This window comes from Buteo buteo, chromosome 22 (genome assembly GCF_964188355.1).
Source record: "Buteo buteo chromosome 22, bButBut1.hap1.1, whole genome shotgun sequence".
Classification (NCBI taxonomy): Eukaryota; Metazoa; Chordata; class Aves; order Accipitriformes; family Accipitridae; genus Buteo; species Buteo buteo.
In genome coordinates, this window is record NC_134192.1 from 4355881 (window position 1) to 4377452 (window position 21572).

General features: G+C 37.6%; 1 protein-coding gene across 1 annotated transcript in view; it reads left to right on the forward strand.

Annotated features, from left to right (window-relative positions):
- Positions 1-20761, forward strand: part of AMMECR1 (AMMECR nuclear protein 1) — an 81133-nt gene extending 60372 nt beyond the window's left edge. The window contains exons 3-6 of the mRNA XM_075054131.1: positions 880-994; positions 9380-9470; positions 11169-11265; positions 16301-20761. Coding sequence (XP_074910232.1) covers positions 880-994; positions 9380-9470; positions 11169-11265; positions 16301-16415 — 418 coding nt within the window. The 3' untranslated portion in view covers positions 16416-20761. The remainder of the gene's footprint in view (positions 1-879; positions 995-9379; positions 9471-11168; positions 11266-16300) is intronic.
- The last annotated feature ends 811 nt before the right edge of the window (positions 20762-21572 follow it).

A 21572-nucleotide genomic window follows, 5' to 3' on the forward strand; every position in this document is an offset into this window, starting at 1 on the left:
GAGATACCATACTCATGTTAACCTTCCCTTTTCCAATTTAACTGGTTCTTAACCAAACTTATGTAAGTAGGTTTTTACAAATGTTCTTACTCGTGGTACCGCTTGCTGTCTGTTAACTGCTTGGTTTTTCAAAGCGTGCTGGAATGTGCACAGATAGGTCCTCTCTGTATTGAATTTTACCCCATTAGGTGTGTGTTTGTCTGTAGAACGGTACATTGGCCTGACGATTAGCTTAGCTGTTTGCAAGCTTCACTGTTACTAATTGTTACCTCTGCTTTGCAGAACATCTTCAAGTCCTGTAGGTTTACAGGTCTGTAGAGCCCTTGGATGTTTTTCTCTTTTTATATTCACACAATAAGCATGAATAATATTCTTTTTTGGAGAGTGTTCTGCTTGTCTGGATTTTTTTTTTCCCCTGAATAATTAAGTTCTACAGTTTGATTACTGTATTATGTGTTTGATTATTGCAGCCTATAGAATTTCCCTCTCTACTTTGTTGTATAGCTTAATCCTTTTTGAAAGGGATCTACTAAATTGCAAGTAGAAGAGCTCTTGCTTCTGTAAGTTTTTCCAAAAACTTTCTGCTGCTTCATTAATAAGATAGTCACAGTAGCAAAATCAGCTCAGGAAGGAATGACCCTCAGAACACCACCTGACTGGCCAGCCAAGAATTGAAACAGATGTCTAAGGAAAAAGTTGGGAATGTTGGTCAGTGTTACACTGGCAACTGGATTCTCAAACTGGTCATCATTTCATCAGGATTTTTTTTATCCTTTATACTTTTCAGTTGATTCATTAGATCTTTGAACTTAAAACCAAAACAAAAACCCCAAAACACAAACAAAAAAATCCTTTGAAATTCTGTTTTGTCTTCAACAGTGCCCTTAAAGATAGTCGTTTCCCCCCAATGACGAGGGATGAGCTGCCACGGCTTTTCTGCTCAGTGTCTCTACTCACTAACTTTGAAGATGTATGTGACTACATGGACTGGGAGGTAAGGATGTCAGATACCTTTTAAGAAAATTACTTTCATACCATGAACATCTAAAGCAGAAGTCACACCATTTAAATTATCTGCATATGTTTAGTGTAGTTGTCACTGGTTTGCACTCTATACACATTGTTTTGTGCGTAGATTCAAAAGATCCTTTTTGATAGAACCATCATCACCTTAAAAGTCTGAGCCATGAAAATGGAATGAAGTTGTATTTTTGCCCACTTAGGCATTCAGAGAAAGAGTGGTCTGCACAGCTGTATTTATGTCTAAGACTCCATGAAGCAAGGTATTGTCTGAGTGATGGTGTCCTGAGGCCTCTTTTGCAGCATAGGTAACTACAGAAATGTGGGAGATCAGGCCATTGATTCTGAGAAGAGGATGCTCCAGTATGAAAGTTAATAGTCTGATGTATGCTTCTGGAAACAAGCACTGCAAAAAGTTGCCATCGCAAAACAAGCTGCCTTATTTAGCTGTAGGAGTGAGCCATCGATCTTTCCCAAAACTTTCTTTGCTTTCAGAGTGGCCTGCACAGACCCCACAAAGTCCTTACACAGCGAGGCCAAGTAAATCATTGCTCTTGTTTTTCTTTGCTACTTATGCATGGAGCTGAATCTATTTTAATTGTTAGGTTCTAGGAAATGTGCATGCATTTTCTTGGAACAGCAGCATAAAAGAGATTAAGGAGCAAATGCTGCTTTTAGAATTATTTCTGGGAAGGTATGCTGAAGGGAAGGGTTACTCTGTATTCTTCTGCTTTTTCCAAAATTATTTGGTATTAGACACTTGCAAAAAAAACCAAGTTACTTAAGATGAACTTCTCATCTCAGTATGACTGTTGTGTTACCCTTTGAGTCTATATTTGAGTGGACATAAAAAAAATTTTGAAATTGTCATATATGATAGTGGACATGTTACAATGCCAGAGACACCACACAAGTTACAGTATTTCCCTTTAATAATGACTTGGCCCTATGAAATATTTAGGCCTTTTTAAGAGAAAAAGAGGCTTTCTATTGTATTCACATATAACAAATGTATATTGAATAGAAATTTCATTTGTTGTTAAAATGGTAAGAGGCCCTACTGTATCGGAATGGCGGTACCCAGCAGTAATCTCAGCATTATGAATTTTACAGTAGCTGAAAATCTAATAAAAATGCATTTTCTGTTCAACTCATAATGACAAAGGCTTCTTACCTTCTGATATGTAATTCTGAATGAGATGAATGCAAGTTTCCTTTGGGGTTCATCAGCATTTTCACCATAATCAGAATTACTCATTTTTTTATGTAATGTCAGACCAAAAATAAATCTTAGCTGAAACTCTGTGTGTGCATTCTCAACAAGAAGCTTTTTTCAGAGAGGTAGTTTTGTCTTGTCACTCAGCTGTTGGAGTGCTTTAAGCAATGTTTTCAAGTAATCAAAACTATGGGGACTTTTAATACTAAACCAAGCTGGAAGTCAAAATGAAAACTAGTAGAATTTTTCTGCTTTACTAGGTTGACTTCTGGTAGTGACCATTGTGATGTTTTCAGTTTAATTTCATTTATTATAATTTATTAAAAATCAGACTATGAATACACTCAGAAAATGTCTCTTTAAAAGTGTGAAGTGCATAATGAAATATCATTTAGCTTTTTCCGTGTGGTAGTCTATTAATATTATTAAATGCCATTTTATTCTCTCAATAATAAACTTTGAAGATGACCAAAATATTCATCTTTAAAGAGAAGCTGAAACCAAAGCCTGAGTTCAAAAATCCACTCTCCCTTGGAAAGACTGGTTTTAACTTTGTTCCTTGGGAGATTTCTGATTCATAACTTTAAGACTTGTATGAAACAAAGGAAGCTTTTACTTTCTATGTCCTTTCTATATCTTATTGCAGAATCCTAGAGACTTCAACAACAGTGTAAACAAGCTTAATGCAGAACTGTAGCCTTGCTCAGTTCTGACTGATTTTATGGATTCTCACGATTCTTCTTATTGAAAACCCTGACTTAGGAGGGAAGAATGGAGGGGTCAGAAATATAATAGTTCTTGTGTTACTCATTTGCTTTGTTGCTCTCTCCTATTTCATGTAAGGTTTCTTAATGATAGGTTTTTAAAACCTCTAGCACATTCCTAGGAATTCTAAGAAATGGTCACAAAGTAGGTTTCATGATTTTTTTTCTCCTTTTTTCCTATAAGTTAAACATGCTTCTTAAGTGATTGTGTCATATAAAGCTGTTTCATGAGCCACAAGCTTTTCATGCAAAAGGGGGGGGGGGTGGTGTATAAATATGAGAAGGACGAAATTTGTAATTGTTGGCTCTTAAAAGAATGATTCACCGCTGTTTGTGCCCCTGTCAGTGAGATAGCTTATGTCATCCATGTTTCTTTTAAGGGAGCTGCAGTTACACAATATTAATGGCAGAAAGACATTTCAGGACGTCTAGAGTATGATGTAAAGAGATTCTGCATCTTTCGTCTCGTATAATGCTAATTTCCAGATCATCCTGAAAAACATCAGCCTGGTTAGGAGACCTTACCTCTGTAGGTATGCTACTGATGATCTTGTGGGAGCCAATTCAGCAATTTGCTGACAGAGATCACAATATTTCAGAATTGCCAATTCAGACACCTCGCAGTGTTCCGGTGGCTTGGAGACAAGATCGTTTGAAGACACGGCTCAGGAGTGTCTCCTATATCCTGAAGCAGAGTGATAGAGCTTCTTTTCTCTGATCAATGAATTATCTTCCCAAACTAAGTAAATTAATATTTCAGTTGTAAAAAGCAATGTGAGATCCTTTTGCAGCAGAAACTTCAACCAAGTAAACAGGAGATATGAGTGAATTGACTGCTATTAGCTCCCATATGATTTTACGAATTGCTGCCGTTTTCACTTTTTATAAAAGTAACTAGGAGAAAGTACAAACCTTTAAAGGACCACTTCAATGCCATCGTTCATGAGGATGCTTCCTAAAATATAATTTAGTGTTCTGACTTACATGTGACTTCATATGAATTGCAGTGCACTTTAATGGCTGAACAGATGTAGGGCTTTGAAATGAACACTGGGAGTGTATGAACTGGTTCTTCATTTCTGCTAGACAGAACCCATGAAACATTGCTGTGGTCCAGTTGCTGCTGGGGTGGAGTTTCACAGCCTTTCCATCTCAAAGAGGTGGGCAACATGAGGAACTCTAACATACGTTTCCTTTTTTGATACTACTGCTCTTTTATTAAAGATCAGATATCAAAGGACTACTTGGGAGACAAGTCATAAAGACCAATTATTTTTAAACACATTTGATATTGATAGCTGTCATTCTTTCCCCACATAAACTCAGCTCTGTCCATATTTCCATTCTCCTTGAGCTCATCTTTTTGACCTGTCCTTCTACTGACTCTTTTCTTTCCTGCACAAATTTGAATTCCTGACTCAGGATGCCTCCAGTTTTGCAGTTTGTTCTTAATGCAGATACACTTGCATCTCGTGTTGCACTGGGAACTGTGTGTGTAGCTAGCAGCACCCCAAAAGAAGAAATGTAGAAGACTTTGAATAGGTTGCTGTGAAGTATCGTGGCTTTAGGTCCTTTAGAAAGAACTTCTGTTTGGTTTGTGAAGCTTGGAAGTCTGCAATTTGGGCAAATTAGCCTACACTCGGAAGGTCCTGTGAGTGGATTCAGATTCCAGAAATGGCATATATAAGGTGTGATCATGTTGTAGGTCTTGCAGTTCCAGCTTTGGTGCTACAGGCTCTGCCTCCTTGAGAGAGTATGGCTGCAAGGTACATTACAATGGCAAATGATTTAATGTATCCCCTGCGTGCTTTGCTTTGCTTTTCTGTATTTCTAGGGGAAAAAAAAGTGCCTCTACTAATTTCTTCTCTATTTCATGTTACAGCAAATGAACACCTTTTAAATTTATTTTCTCATTAATTTAATTAAGAATCTGTGAGGTTTTTTGCTAGAAGGTAAAGCCTGTCTTGCTAATTCAGACCCTCTCCCTATTTTTGTATTAAAACATTATGAATGTATGTAATTATAAGAAGAAAATTTTTGGAAAACATTATTGTAATTCCAACAGGGTAATAAATAACTAGCATTGACCAGCGGCTCTTCCTTAAAATACCTTGAAAGAGATCTTTGCCCTGAAGTCACTGTTCTTCAGTAAAGTAAAATCTGCAGAATTGTCCATGCTTGCTGTGGTGATACCGAAGGCCTTTAGCCTGTATGCCCTGGTTTAAATATTAGCTTAAATAGTTGTAGCCAATAATGTTGACTGAAAGGTGGCTTTTCATTATTGACAAAGTTAGCACATTTAAGAGTTGTGGAAATTCTTTCCTTCCTGCAAGTGCAGCAGCACCAGAAGTTTTTGCAGCTTATATTCCTTAGAACAGAGAAGAAAGAGTCCTGATCTCGATATTTTGTTCTCTTTGGACAATATTCAGTGATTCCATGTATGTAAATACATGATTCGTTAAAAAAAATGCTTGTCATGAAGCAGAGGACACATCTCCTGAGTAGTCTTTTGCCTCCATTGTTAAATCAGAGTGTAATATTTAAGCCCTACTAAAGATGATCAGAAAGAAGCCAGCATATTTGCTACATGTGCGAGGCTAAAAAGCTGTAGAATTCAGCTAATAAAAAGGGGGTCAGCTTCTAATAAGTAGCAATTGTCGCTTAACCTGAAGCATTCCATTTCCAGACAAGTTTGTATATGGTTATGTTCGTAGTACTAGTTAGGTAAATAATGGGGAAAGTTACTGTGTTATGTGGTATCATACGGAACACCGTACAAGTTACAGGCCAACTTTTTTGTTTGAAAATGTTTATAGCTTGCTGCTGGTCAAAGATTGAGCTGACAAGCTGTAAGACAGTAGAAGGATTAGCTGTAACCCAGAACAGCCTGGTCTGGTTCATCAGGGGGTTACGTGGACGCTTGTGCTGGTAGAACTGAGAGCGGGCAAGCAGAGTCTGTCGCGGTTCCGCTGGCGCGCAGGCAGTGAGGGTTGTCCGTCGAGCCGTGGCTCCAGTCCTGAGCAGAGGAGAACAGCAAACAGGGAGTGAACTTAAGGAGCAGGCAGGCACTTGTTTCTGACACCAAGGAGGGGCTGCACTACTCCAGCTCCGGGGTATCCCATGTGGATCCTTTGTAACAGGTTCTTTGTTATCTGCTTTAATATATTTCTGAAAAAATGTTTACAATTAAATTGTCTTAAAGTAATTAGTGATAATTGCATGCAAATCTCTTACAGGTTTCAGTGCAGTAGATAAAACTGAACAGAACAATTAGATGATAATTTACTCCACAGTGGACTAGAAGCTTAAATTTCAACAAGCGTTGATGTTTTAGATGCTTATCCAAATTCCATGTTGATAGTCTAATGAGAATCACGTTATTTCTTCCTCTTGGTACGGCTGGAGAGTCAGTACATGAGGAACACATTTGGAAACTGTATTTGGAACTTTGAGTCAGAACAGTCAAACGTGAGAGTTGCTTGAACTTTGGTTTCGGGGTGGGGTTTGGAGCAATTCTTTCTTAGCCCAACTGAGACAGAGAGAGACAGGCATTACGGGCAATAATCTAGAAAGTGCCAGAAGCACTTAGCAAAACAATAAATGTGCGTACATGTTTTCCCCCATTCCATAGTGTATGTAAATAAATGATTAATTAAAAAAAGAATGCGTATAAATGAATATGAGTATGTATAAATACACAACAAAGTTTGAAGTTCTGTTGAGGTCACTTCAGAAATAAAATATATAGTTTTATGCAATCCCTAGATTTAGGGAAAGGTCTGCATTTTTTAATTAATAGTGTCACTGGACCTAGTTTTAGGTAGCCTCTGGCCACCTATACAGTGGGCCAAAAAGTTTATATCTACAGGTACTGGATAAATAGTATACAGTATTTCAGGCTCTAAAACCCTATAAAAATAGTTCTGTTGGAGGAGATTGGTTTGTTGCCTTTCTAAGTCTCTCCTTATCTCATTTTCCTCTCCCAATAGCAACAGTCTCAATAGATTCCTACCCATTTGGGAGGCTGATAGGGCAATTGTGTGGTCTTTTTGCAGCTCAGGATACCTCTATGTAGTCATTTCCCTAATAAATAGTGATAGTCAAGACAGAATGTAAAACTCCATTTGCAGAAGATGATTGTTTGGCTTGTTTTTCTGAACTGCACGGACAGATGTTATTCTACAAAAACTTGCCTGTAGTGTATCAGTACTTTATTTTGAGAAGTATGCCATAGGCTTTGTATAATGTTCTATGCTGAGCCTGGTAGGCAAGCCAGTTACAGTCCAGTTAATGCCTTCCAAACATGTACCTACCTACCCTTTACCTCCCATCTTAGAGAGGAATAGTTTAGGAAATTTCATAGAAGTTTTCATCAATGCAGGAACGTTGGTCTCTTGAGGAAGTCAAAATAAATTCCTAACTGTGCCCATGCCAGTCTTAGCGTGGATCATTCTTATTTTGCTTGTGTGGAGCTTCCATTTATTTAACTCCAGCCTGTTTTTGATTAACTAGAGCTAAACAATGAAAAGCCATTTGTACTGGACTAGGAGTACTGCTTAGCTACGCAGTTGGAATTCATGCTTCACAGAATGCTATGAAATTTTTCGAACCAGAGGAGTTGTGGGTGCCATTGTGTTGCCCTATTCATTTTGCTTTACATCTTTCTCTTCTACAGACATGGGCCTAAAAGTCCATTAAAATGGTTAATGGGAAACATCCAGTGCAATGCAATTACCTACTGCTTGAATGTTGCATCATACTTAATACATCCCTAGTGCTTCTGGTTAGTTTCTCATGAATACTACATGGTCGCTATTATGCAAAACAGTTGTGTAGAATTTAGAATCTAATATTCTGCAGGATTTGAAGGTGTGCAAAACCTGAAAATATTTGATCTTGGTGCTCAGGCAATTGAATATCGACAGTTACAAAATCACCAGCTGCAAAAACTTACTCTGTTCTTGGAATAAACTCAGTAGGCTCATTTCACCTTCTAACACTGTTTCATTTTACTTTCAGGTCCTTTGGGTTCATAATTACATCATCTGAGTATAGAGATTTGATCTCTGTAGTGATTATATGTTATGAAAGTTAGGTTTAGGAGTGTTAAAATTTGCAGTGAATTAATAAATTCATTAGTCTCAAAGTAATTTTTCCTATTTAAGAAGTGTTAGGTTCATGGGGAAAAATTGTTGAGGCCATGGCCAGCCATAAGAGACTCTTCCTCCCATTTCCCCATGCTTATGTTACATATAATGATTATAAAGATTAAAAAATAGAGTCTTAATATAAGCAAATTCGTTAATTGAACAAGTGGTAGAGCTTTGTGAATATTCCTTATTTGATTTTTGACTGTCATGCAGTTACAGTAAAATAGGTTGTCACTGGAAAAACTGTTACAGCATTTTTCTATTAATTTTGTGTCCAAAAAGAAGTGCCGTACCAAATAACATACCCTTTTAAACATGAACTACTCATTTCCACATACAATGTTGGGAACTTTGGATTTAAATGGAAATAACATCTTAGTTATGTGGGCATGAAAATAAAAATGTCCATCTACTAATGCTTTGTGTTTACGCACAGAACTCAAAAGCAACTGAAAACTTACTGGCAATGGAGTATCTTTTATGGCATGCCTGATCCAAGTGCAGGTACTCTCAACAGAATTATTGTACCTTGAAAACAGGGGTGCTTAAACAATGCCCTGGAAAGGTGCCTAGCCTTTTTTTTTTTTTTGGCAGTTCAACTTTATATATGTCTAACTCCTTGGTATTAGTAATTTTGGTTTTCCTGCTGGCATTTTGTCATATTAGAGTACTTAAGTAGCATGGAAATAGGAGTTTGAAGCTGAAAGCTTTGGAATACCTCCTTTTCCTTGTCATATGTTAGCAGAAATTTTGAAGGCTCCAGGCTCGAGTTCGTAGTGTGACAAATCTTTCATGGTTCAGTTGTTACTTTGAACAAAAGTAATGCTCTTAATTGAAGCATCATTAGATTTGCCAGCTGTTCAGTTGCCTGCAGATTATATCTGGCAACCAGGTGATTTTATCAGCAACAACATTGCTGACAGTGTCAGAGGAAGACAGTAAAACCCAGAGACAGAACGACCTTTGCATCTCAGCTGGCTTTCCTTCAGACCAGAGATGAAGCTCTGTGGTGGGGAGCTGAGGACCATATTTGTGCTGCTACTGATCTTACAAGGCTATAAGGTGAACACCTTTCAAAAAGATTACATTCATTTCAGTACCACCTCTTGAAACTCTTTGCAAAATGGTATTAACCACTGAAAGGTTCACGTTTTGGGCTTTATCATGTTAGAAATCTCTTGTATCTTTTTTTCTTTCAGTGTACTAATAAAGCTGCCAATTTCTTGCAGGTGGGCGTACATGGCATTAGAATAGAATTCATCAATGAAAAAGGATCAAAACGCACCGCCACCTACTTACCGGAGGTTGCAAAGGAGCAAGGTCATTGTTGCACTTTATTTCATATGATCTGGTGAAGAATTTAAACATACATATAAATCTAAAATGCAATATTTGACCTTGCACTGATGTCAGATGATGGAGCAATATTTAATTGTAAGAAGACTCTTATATAAAATGCCAATTACATGCCTGTATCAGTCCCCTTATAGGGATTCAGTTAACTGTAGCTGGTTTTTAAACAAGTCATAAATGCTGTGTAGCTGTAGGAAGACAAAATATGGAGGGGTGGTACAGTGCTGTCAACCAACTACAGTTGTTAAAAGCTGCCAATTTTTGTATACTTGTTATGCTGTGATATTAGTGACATGCAAAAACTGTTAAGTGATGGGATGTCTGGTCAATTATCTTAACAGCTTATTTATTCCTAAATTTGCAATGATTATGGTGGGGTGGTTTGGTTTGTTTTTTTTTCCAATTGGGTACTTTTCTGCTAGTACTTAGTTTCTTTTAAAAACACTGGCTTCCTGGGTTTTTGGTGGATGGAAGGGAATTACTTTCAATATGAAAGTCCAAAATAATGTTGTTAAAGTCCCTTTTAATAGAGGCACCAACTTAAGTTTGTGAATTAAAAAAACTATAGTAGACTTTGTTGAATAGTAATCTTTTGGACCAAGCAGCTGACTATGGCTACTCACTATGGTTTTTTTTTTTCTTCCAAGCTTGACAGTGTGTCTCAATCTTTTACATTTTGCTTTGCTGCCTTTTTTTTTTTCCCCACTTTTTATATTTGAGTTGGTCTACTAAGGAATAGGATGAAACCTTTACTGAGGATCATCTTTAATTGATAATTCTGTTTCCAAATAGTCACTTAAAAGTTTAGAGACTTTCCAAGCTTCTTTTAAATTCAGGAATTGGGGGGATGGTGTTTAAATTTCTAAATAGTATTAGTAGACTGTGCATTGCAATCTGACTCTTTATAAAGTACCCCAAACTACCATTTGTATTTTTATGTACCCAAAACTACCTTTTTTTTTTTTTTTTTAAATGCAACAATGTGACTAATCTAATTGCATCTTTTGGAAATAACATGTCTAACAGCTACTTAAAATATTAGGCTCTTTTAAATCAGTAAGTAGGAGTTTTGAATAGCATGAAGAGTTTATTGAGAACAGTAATGAATCTGTATTTTTAATCCTTCACTTCTTTTTTTATTACCCAGACTAGTAGTTCTGAAATTAGACATATCACTGTAGAGTTGTGATATTTATGAAGAAGTCTAATCTCTGAAGCTCTCTGCACATGTTCAACTAATAATTCTTTTAAATTTTATTTTATACAGAAACTTAATTTTTCATACTGTCATATCCATTTATAATGTATAAAGTGACTGTGATACATGATCATACCTGAACCTTTCAGAAAAGTTTAATTTTGTATCTCGCCCCCAATCTAGGACACCTGGATATAGTGGGTCCACTTTTAAAATATTTCAACCACAAGATAAAAAATACATGTTGAATATATGTTGTTCGTAGAGCAAACTTTGTGTGTAAAGAAATCCTGTATGTCATATTTCCTTCAGCTGTTCTTAAGTAGGGAAGAATGTTGTATGTTTTATGCAGAACTTCAGCAGAGCACTTTCATTATCAATAACACTACATACTGTACTGTATTTTTGCAACATCTATTCTTATTGCCATACTTCTCACTAATTTTTACTACTGTAAAATTCAACAGGATGGGACCACATTCAAACCATAGATTCCTTATTGAGGAAAGGAGGCTACAAAGCTCCGATTACTAATGAATTCAGGAAAACAATAAAGCTAACCAGGTATGCATCATGGGATACTATAGATAAGTCCTGTTTTTGTAATACTGCGGTGTGTTCACTCCTGGTAAGTGCTTGTTTCAGATGTTAATAGTACACTTTCCTGTATATATTATTAATGATTTCTTTCTTTTCGTAATAGCAGTATGGACTTTTGAGACTGTCTGTGCCTTGCATAGGGATTAGTGGCACTAAGCAAGAAAGAAAAGGCTGTTGTGAAATATCAGGCTACATATATGTCAGGGTACCTGCATATTTTGTTTCGTAACTCTGGAAAATCTTAGCAGTGTATTAGCTCTTGCTTTTTACAGTTTGTTCATTGGCAGCTATTAACAAGGATTACTTGCCATTGTCAATTTGTATTTGAGCAGATGGTGCACTATGGGTCTGCTGCTGTGAAGTCATGGAGGCCCCTCAGTGCTAGTAACCTGTTCAGTTCCCACAGAAAGCACCTGGTCTTTTTTATCTCCTCTGGAATACAGGTTTCCCTTATCTTAACAGATGTTAGGTATGCAAACTAGGTAGCTGATTTGACAGTCAGTGTACTAGTTAAACTATGTCAGGGTAGTCTCAGGAGTGAAGACATGAATTTAATATTTTATTCCATACTCTGTCACTCACACGCTAGTGTATTTTGATTTTGCTAATTTAATAAAATGTGTTCCTGAGGGCTTCTTAGTGGGTGGGAGCCAAAATATTTTAGAATTGGCAGCAGATATTCTGCCCATAATATTAGTTACATGGTGAAGGGTGGAGGAGTAAATGTCTATAAGAACGCCTCTAAAACTACGTATTTTTATAAGCTTGCAGTGTAAAATGACTGCTAAACTCTAGTTAGCTATTCCATGCTTCGAGAAATAAGACTTTTCTAAATCTTATGTCATAAGGAAGTATTGACTGTTCATCCTCTTCAGGGAGGCCACACTTGACATACTATTAATACAAGTAACAAAGCTAGAATCCTTTGTCCAAAACTGTTATCCTTCCTATCTTTAATCAACTTTTAGGGACTTGTAGGTCACAAGATCAGTTCTAAAAATGTTGTGTATCTTACTCTTGTTTCTGTGTCCTCATTTCTTTGGAAGTTCTTTCCTACTTAGTGCAGCTAGGTGTAAGCCAGACTTGACTTCCTTGTCCATAATTAAAACCCAATCCTTTCATTTCAGACATTTGAAAATACTTGGATTCTCCTGATTGTTTATGTACTTTCATAGGACAAAGACCTGAGATTCTGGTTCTTTTTAGCTTCCACATTTGTCACCTTCATCTACAGATCTTGCTATTACTTAGTAGTGGTTAATGTTTAGACCAGATAGAAGGTAAAGAATTTATTAGAAAGATAAATATTTTTAGTCTTAGAGGAATTGCTTGTTCAGTGATCTTGTGGATGAAGAATAAAGACTTTGTATCTCAATGACTCTTCAGAATTCTGGATTCTTGTAGGAACCTGATTACTGTGGAGTAGCTGTGAGTAAGGAAAACTTGCTATTCTGAAAGTTAAATTAGGGAGGAAGGATTTACAGAATCCAGCTGAATTTCCAAATGCAGAACCCCAATCTCCTTGTAATTTATTTCAGCTGTACACCTTGTTATCTTCTGTTCAAAAAGAATATATGGAATATATGGAGATAGCTGAGGGCAAGAGTGCTATAGTACTTAAATGACAATTTCTGCACACCTCAATAAATAAGGAATATATTTTTCCAAGAAACAAAAATTCTATATAGCACATGTTTTCTTTCAGCTACATGATTTTGTTTGGAGCAATGGCATGTGAGCACAGATCAAAACAAACAAAAAACCTACCCCCACCCCCCAAAAAACCACCAAACCACCAAACCCCCATGTTTAGTGTATTTAAGTTCACAACATCCAAACTGCTAGCAAAATCACTGGCCTGATAAGTGGAATAAACAAAGCATAATTTTTAATGTTCAGAAGAAATTTTTTTTTTGGCCGTTTTACTTGCTTAAAACCCCAGCTTTTACTAACATATTATAAACAGTAGTATTAAAATAGTAACCATTTCCCAGCATCGGACAACCTTTTTTTAGAGTCTCATTTTAATAATTTCTTGTCGCACAGTAAAACATCTATTGGAAGAGTGGAATAAGTGCCTTTTAACTTCTTTTTCAAGTCTGTAAATTAAAGTGAATGGCCTGTGTGTGAATAAAGCCAATCTATCGCTAACTATTTTCACTTCAAGTGAATACCCAGTAGTTCTGGCCCCGTTTTGAAGAAGAGAGCTAAAAAATAGCAGAGCTGAAAGAAGAGTACTGATTCTAGGGGGTCTAGAACGTGTAAGGACAGTAACTGCATTTTCTCCTCCATCTGCTTAAACGAGCAGATGTGATTCTCGTCAGGCAGCCTTTGGCCTGCTTTGACCCACTTACAACCTTCATTAACTGCCAAGCTTATGGTTTAGTTTCAGTGGCAGGGGATTTCATTCACAGACCAGCTTACTCGTCAAGTGCAGAGTGCCGCTTACCATTCACAGCAATTCAAGACGAGCTGCAGCTAATCTCTCAGCAAGGACCAGTGGCCATTTGTTAAATTAGTACATCATTAACAAACACTGTTGTATCGAGGAAGTGTGGGCACCTTTGGTGCTCTGAAACGTGTCCACTGAAGCAAAAAGCTGCAAGTGTAAGATGTTCTGCTCTGTTCCTCTGGCAAAGAGGCAACAGAAGCAAAATGTGTTTGCCACCTTAATTGCTGCAGTTGGTAACTCCACAGTAGTTTAAACTTTTGTGTTGGGTTGTGAGTGCAAGTGGTTGAGCCATCTGTTGTGTTTTTTTCAGACCTAAAAGAGGAGAGAACAACCAGAGCAACTCCAGAAGAAAAATATGATAGAAAGGAGAGGTGGCAATATTTTAAATCACTGTAGCTGGATTCACCAAACCTCATCTGTCAGATCTCTTATGCAAGGTCTTTCTAAGTGAAATTTGTGGAAATGTGGAATAGTGTTGTTTTTGTGTAGATTTTACACTTCCACGGATAAGTGTAAATGTGGCAATATGTTCCTTGTTGTCAAACAATACTGATGCGAGTATATCTAAAACGTTTGTTGTCAGGGCCTGGATTCTGCTTTTAGTTACATATAGTTGGCCGATGTTATTGTGGGACCTCTCTCCAACCGTCTTGGGACTCTGGAGAGGTCCCAGTCGACTGGTAGCTGGCAAATATCGTCCCATTTTTCAGGAAGGGTAAGAAGGAAGACCCTGGTAATTACAGGCCTGTCAGTCTCACTTCAGTGCCTGGTAAAATTATGGAGAAAGTTATTCTGGGACTTACTGAAAAACATGTGAGAGACAATGCAGTCATTGGTCATCGCCAGCACGGGTTCATGAGGGAAAGTCCTGCTTAACTAACTTAATTTCCTTTTATGCCAAGGTCACCCATCTAGTTGATAGCAGTAGATGTGGAGTTCTTTTATTTTAGCAAAGCTTTTGATACCATCTCTCACAGTATCCTTCTGGACAAAACATCCAGCATACAGCTAGACAAGTCCATAATACGTTGTGTGAGCAATTGGCCAATGGGTCAGGCTCAAAGAGTTTTAGTAAATGGGGTGACATCAGGCTGGTGGCCAGTCACCAGTGGGGTTCCCCAAGGCTCAGTTTTAGGGCCAGTGCTCTTTAATATTTTTATAAATGACCTGGACACAGGAGTCAATTAAGTTTGCTGATGATTCTAAACTAGGAGGAGCTGTGGACTCCCTTGAGGGTAGAGAGGCCTTACAGAGAGATCTGGATAGACTAGGGAGCTGGGCAATCACCAACCGTGTGAAATTTAACAAGAGCAAGTGCAAGATTCTCCACCTGGGACGGGGTAATCGTGGTTACATGGACAAACTGGGGGACAAAAGCCTGGAGAGCAGCCCTGTGGAAAGAGATCTGGGGGTTTGGGTGGATGGCAAGATGAATATGAGTTAAGTGTGCCCTGGCAGCCTAAAGGGCCAACCGTGTCCTGGGGTGCATCAAGCACAGCACAGCCAGCTGGTCGAGGGAGGTGATCGTCCCGCTCTACGCTGCACTGGTGCGGTCCCACCTCAGTACCGTGTGCAGTTTTGGGCGCCTCAATAGAAGGAGGACATCAGACTGTTAAGAGTGTGTCCGGAGGAGGGTGACCAAGATGGTGAAAGGCCTCGAGGGCAAGACTTACGAGGAGTGGCTGATGTCACTTGGTCTGTTCAGCTTGGAGAAGAGAAGACTGAGGGGTGACCTCGTCGCAGTCTACAGTTTCCTCAAGGGGAGCAGGGCACGGGGAGGTGCTGATCTCTCTCTGGTGACCAGAGATAGGACACGAGGAGATGGGATGAAGCTGTGTCAGGAGAGGTTCAGACTGGACACTAGGAAAAGGTTCTTCACTGGGAGGGTGGTCAGTCACTGGAACAGGCTCCCCAGGGAAGTGGTCACAGCACCAAGCCTGTCCAAGTCCAAGGAGCATCTGGACGACGCTTTTAGTCGTATGGTTTAGTTTTAGGTAGTTCTGCGAAGAGCAGGGAGTTGGACTCGATGATCCTGATGGGTCCCTTCCAACTTGAGATAGTCTATGATTCTAGTCTAAAAAGAATGTAATGCTATTTAATGTAGCTGGGATTATTTTAATAGCAGAATTTGGCAGGCAATTGATACTGATTGTTTAAAAACAGCCCAAAAATCTGTAGTGCTTGTTTAGTTTTTCTCCTAGGTTTTATAGAGAGAGTTGGCTGAAGCTATGGGACATTCTTAATAAATCATCATGAGCTTCTATTCCCTCTACTTCAAGCAACGTAGTAGGCAGCAATTTTTAACAGTTCTGTTTGCTTAAGATATTTTTCATATGCACTTATGTTGTGATTTATCATGTGAGTCAAGAATGACCCTGACAGCCATGGCGGTTCCCTCCCTGCCCTTGCGCAACTGAAGTTAGTCTTATTCATAACATCAGAAGCACAGAGCTGTTATCATTAAACATACCACTAGTGCAGTATTTTCAGTGCTCCTTACAGCTTCCTGATAACAGTTCTTGAATTTGCTTCTTTGCTCTTTTCTAGGTACCGTAGTGAGAAGATGACGATGAGCTACACAGAGTATCTTGCCCATCGTCAGCATCATCACTTCCAAAATGGTATTGGGCACCCCCTTCCACCGTACAACCATTATTCCTGACACTGAGCCGCATGACCAGTCACTGGACCTCTCTGCAGACCTCTTCCCAGGAGACCCTGCCCCTTCTTGGTCTAGCTATCTCTATTACTGTACCATTTTATGATGATAGTTTCCGTTGCCATGTTGAGGCTTCTTAGTTGGTTAAGCTCATCATGGCAACGGGAGGGAAAACTGCATTACTACAAAGATCCCATACTTTTTTTATTAATGAGTCACTGCAGATTTTTTTGCAGCATATATAGCCCTTGGGTTTTTTATGAAATTTTAAATTTCTACTTTGTTAACATTGAATTATATCAATCAAGGCTTTCTGTGACTGTGGATGGAAGGAAGAGTTTAAGGATTACAGTTAGGGATGCTTTGCTTAGCAAAAAGGCGTTTATGGCTTTTGCGTTAATAGGTGTGACAGGGAATGAAACATATCAGATTCAGGTATTATACTAGACAATGAACTGCATTTTCATAACGTTCTTAATAATGTTGTGTGTACAATATCTCACCCCCACAGCAAAGATTTTTGTGTAGCTATGTACATGAACTTCAGATCCAGCACATACAGCCAAAACGTCAAGGCTGACATATAAAATGCTTTTTTGGATGAAGAGAAGCAATTACATGTACAATGAGAGGTGATGTTAACACGGCAGCATTTTCAGAATCAAGTGGTCTAATTGATAGGGCATGACATAATCCAGTAGGCTACCAGATACCTTTGTCTCCCATTCTGTGCTGGGAATCAAGGGCAATCCAGCCCTGTCAAGACTAGTCATAATAATGCATTTGTAATGAGATGATGCCTTTCTGATGATCTCAAATTAGGAGTGACATTCATTTTTAAAAACAGGTTGGTGAGTAGCCAATGTCATATTAGGAAGAAAACGGATTTAGATTTTAGTGCCTTTGACTATGACATAATTATATACTTATATATAAAATTCATAGAAAAAATATAGCAAATATGCCAGACATTCTAGCAAACTATATTGAGTCTGCTCTGGTGTCAGGTTTCTGGGGATTTTTTTTTTTTAAAGTGAGATTTCTGTTCTTTTTTTTATAGCAAACCTATTTTGGAAAAGAAAAATCCCTGTTTTGTTCTTTCTTCTGCTTTTGAACTTGTTGAGTTTTATCAAGTCATGAATAGTTAGATGAAGTTAACTATTGTTTAAAAAAACAGAAAAAAGACTGTTGTGAAAGAGCACAGGACAAGTATGCCATAATTTTACATGTTTTCATCTATTGCAGGAATAGTACTTGAGAGCTGTAAGTACTGTGTAATAATTCTGATACCCCTCCACACGGCAGAAGAAAGAAAACTGATTGCAACTTTTTCCTGCTGTAAAAATAGGAATTAGTAAAAGGTATGCGTGGTATATTTGCAAGCCCAGTTTATGGTAGGAGCTAGCTCCTTGCTTATGTGCCTGCAGAACTCCCACTAATACCTGTTGTAGTTCAGTGCGTATTCTAGGGGACAATACACGCCATCTATTACAGAAAAGACCTTCCTAATATGAGTAAGTAAAACACAGTAAGCAGAAGTTCCAGTTATTTTGAATAATGAATGTTTGTAAATACATAGATATATAAAATTCAAATAGAGAAAATCAATTAAAATTCAGTTGTTAAAAAAAATCAGACTAATTGTAAAAATGTTTCAATAGGGTTTCAAAAACAGATACGGATAAATTATGCTCATCCCTTATGCAAGGTTAGCTTTGCCACTTAATTTCCATGGAGGTTCTTGTAGAAGGTCTCTGGTATTCCTTCATCCACAGCATTTGATGTCCAAATATTAACATTTTCAGTTGTGATGCCTTAATTTATAAGCAGAGGGCCTGAAATTTCAGGAGCCAAAAGATGCCAGCCAGAGGCTGCAAAAATTAATAGATGTTTATACAGAGGCTATTTTGGATGATACTGTTGTCTTGTTTCTACTTGGGGAACACTTTTAAATGGATTAGTCTTCAAGTGGAAATTGTGAACAAGTGGCTACCTGATAGAGTTGTGTTGGTTTTTTTTTCTTGCCCTTATAGGGAAACTGAGCACAAACCGAATCATTCTGCTGCAAAAAAAAAAAAAAAAAAAAGTCATCCAACCCCATCTTTATCTGTCATCTCGTTACAGCATGCTCATGCTTCTGTATGAGCTCATTGTTAGAAGTTTTTTAAAAAGATCTATTATATATAAAAATATATATGTATTGAAAGGTGCTAATCAACCTCAAGCAGGTCACGTGACTGGTCATGCGGATCTAAAATCATATCAGATTTTTTAAAAAATCTTCGATATATGCAGATGTTATACAGAATTTCTTACCAGTGTAATAATGATATACTGATGAATAAACAATCCTGCAGGTTTTTAAGGACAAGGTCAGCAATACTTCCCACCATGGCTTGGGGGAGAAAAGGATAGTTTTGTCTCCTTTTTGTATACAGCATAATGCACAATGCATTTTTGTCTATCTCTTAGTAGCTGTTGCTTAAAAATATAGTTAAAAGGGTGTTATACAAACTGTAAAGGTGTGCTTTTGAAATGAGTTAATGCCAGACCCTTCTGGACCAGAGTTTTGTATCACTAATTAAAAAACTGTTACAGAGTCTGTGGTCAATCAGATTGTATGATATTTTTCTTGAAAGATTGGAATAATCAGTCTATCTACAGTGTTTCTAGGGCACCTACCTCCTCAGCATGCAAGTGCTGAAAATGCTATGGATTGTTTCTGTGTAATTGTAGGTTTATTTGTACAAAACGTGCAGTTCACTGTGACATGCACTGGGACAGAATAGGTCTGTTCGCTTAAAGCTGAGCAACAATTGCTTTCACAAATGTCATTCCCTCGTAGTTATGTTTAGTACCCTTTTAGATATATTGCTGGGTTTAGATGCAGATTTTTAAATTTTTTTTTGTCTTAATTTGGGGTACTTTGTAAGACGTTAAGGTACAACCAAGTAGCTTATTTCACTGTTTAAGTTGGAATGCTAATTTTTTATAAGCACTACACAGTTTGCCTTATTCCATTCAAGAGATTGTTGGGGGGTTTTTTAATTCTTTTGCTTAATGTTCCTAAAAACCCTGTTCTGTAAACTGAATTAAGACGACAAAGCTGTAGACTTGACATGAAACTATTACCTAGTCATGCTTCAAGTGGCCTTCCTTCTGCCTAGACTGCTGTAGCACTGACTTCTCACCATCTCGACCCCAATGCTGATGATAGCAGGGGGAGGGCACACTAGAGTTCTGACCTCAGATACACTATTAAATCAAGGCAGGCAAATCCATTTGCACACCCTGGCGTTTGTATACGGACCTCTTTACTTGTCTTCAAATGTGCGGGTTTTTAAAATTGTTGTCTGGAGTAGGTTACATCTCTTATGTGTGTTAGATCGAACCAAAGAAGCCTCCAGCCATGCCCAAATGCTGCTCCTAAAGCCTGCCTTCCAGTCCTTACAAAATCCCTGCAGGATTAAATGTGTTAACTTTTTTATTTTTGTACAGTTTCTAACTGATTTTTGCTAGTGATGTTAATTGAATTAAGTTTATTTGGGGAGTCTGAATATCTCCTCCATTTAAATAAACTGGTGACTTTCCTTTTATGTTTAAAAAAAGAAAAAAGAAAAAAAAAAAAAAAAGAGAGAAACCCAAAGTGTGCCTCTCAGATTTAAGGGTTTCTGGTTACATTTATTCTTAAGACCAGCAATGATTCTTTATATACAAAGATATGTTTTCCTCGTTTTTTATTACTGTTAAAGAATAAATAAAAAATAAAAACCTCTTTCTTTGCTCTGGACCCAGTAATTGCGCTGGTACATAAACGCACTGAGAAAACAAACTTTTGTTTGAAACTTTTGTAACAACTTATGACTGTTTTTGTATATCAAAGTTGATTCTTTTCAAGATATTTGGATCTAGTTTCTAAGTTATTTTAGTGTTTTATATGTTACAAAAAGAATTACTTTAAATTGTTCACCAGCATCTTGAGTTATCTTTAATGCAATGGTGACACACAATGGGCTTAGAGCTACCTGGAGTAGCTCATAAGGCCTCTGTCTTTTCCTTTCTTAGTAACTTGATTGATTACAATAATATCACAGATTACCTGAACCCCCTTCCTTTATAACTAGATCCTCCTTCCTTCCACATTTAATTGCTATTAGTGTGAAGAAACTGTTGAAATGGGCATTTTAATATAAGTACGGCTTAAAAAGAGAAAAATGGGGAAAAAGAAAAAAAAAATAGAAGGTTATCTGTGGGTCTGTGAGATATGGCTGTGGAAAGATATTGTAGTAGTTTTAACACTATTGTTATTACCTTTTAAATCATTTACCCAATAAAATAAGGAAAAAGAATCACCATTTCTTTTCATGTTTCTCTGCTTAATTGTGCGGCTTGGTCAATTTTTCTATTTAAGCGTTTGCACTTAGTGTTAAAGGCTGATGATGTGTTAGAAGTATTTTTCTGTGATTAACTCTGTCTCTCCATTTTGCCTGCTGTAGGAACAGATTGTGGACAGGTGCATGCAGCTTTCAGTCTAATTCAGAAGCGAGTCACTAAACACTCCAAGTTAAATCAGCATTTATATCAGTTATATCATTATTTATATCAGTTCAGTTTTGTACTTTTTATGTCTAACTTTAAACATGGAATTTTGTCCAGGCTTGGGCTCCTTATTCTCTGGGAGGGGGAAGTGGTTTTAACCTTCCAAAGCAAAACTTTGTTGCAGAACCGGTTATACTGGTGTAACCAACACATTGCCTATGCTACTTGTAGCAACATTATTCAACAGAGTAATGATGTGGCAAACTGTGTATCAAATAACATCTTCAAGTATCACCTAAAATAATTTCAGTACATTTTCTTCGTATTTACACTTACAGCAGTAGATGTGATTTTAAAGAATATCGAGGCTTACTTTGCCATGAGGGATTTCTTTATCTTATCTTGCATACCGTACCTAGCTAATGTGTAGACTGTCATGTTGATCTAATTTTTATGGAAAAAAATTACAGTGCAGAGTTTGCACTGACAGGGAGGAGGTTTTTTTCCCCTTCCCCAAAAGCTTTTAGTCTTAACACAGTGGGGCCATTTTTAAATTGTTTTACTTGAGCAGAGCCAAAGAGAACAGCACACCAGAACCTTTATTTCATTAAGGGCAGTTTT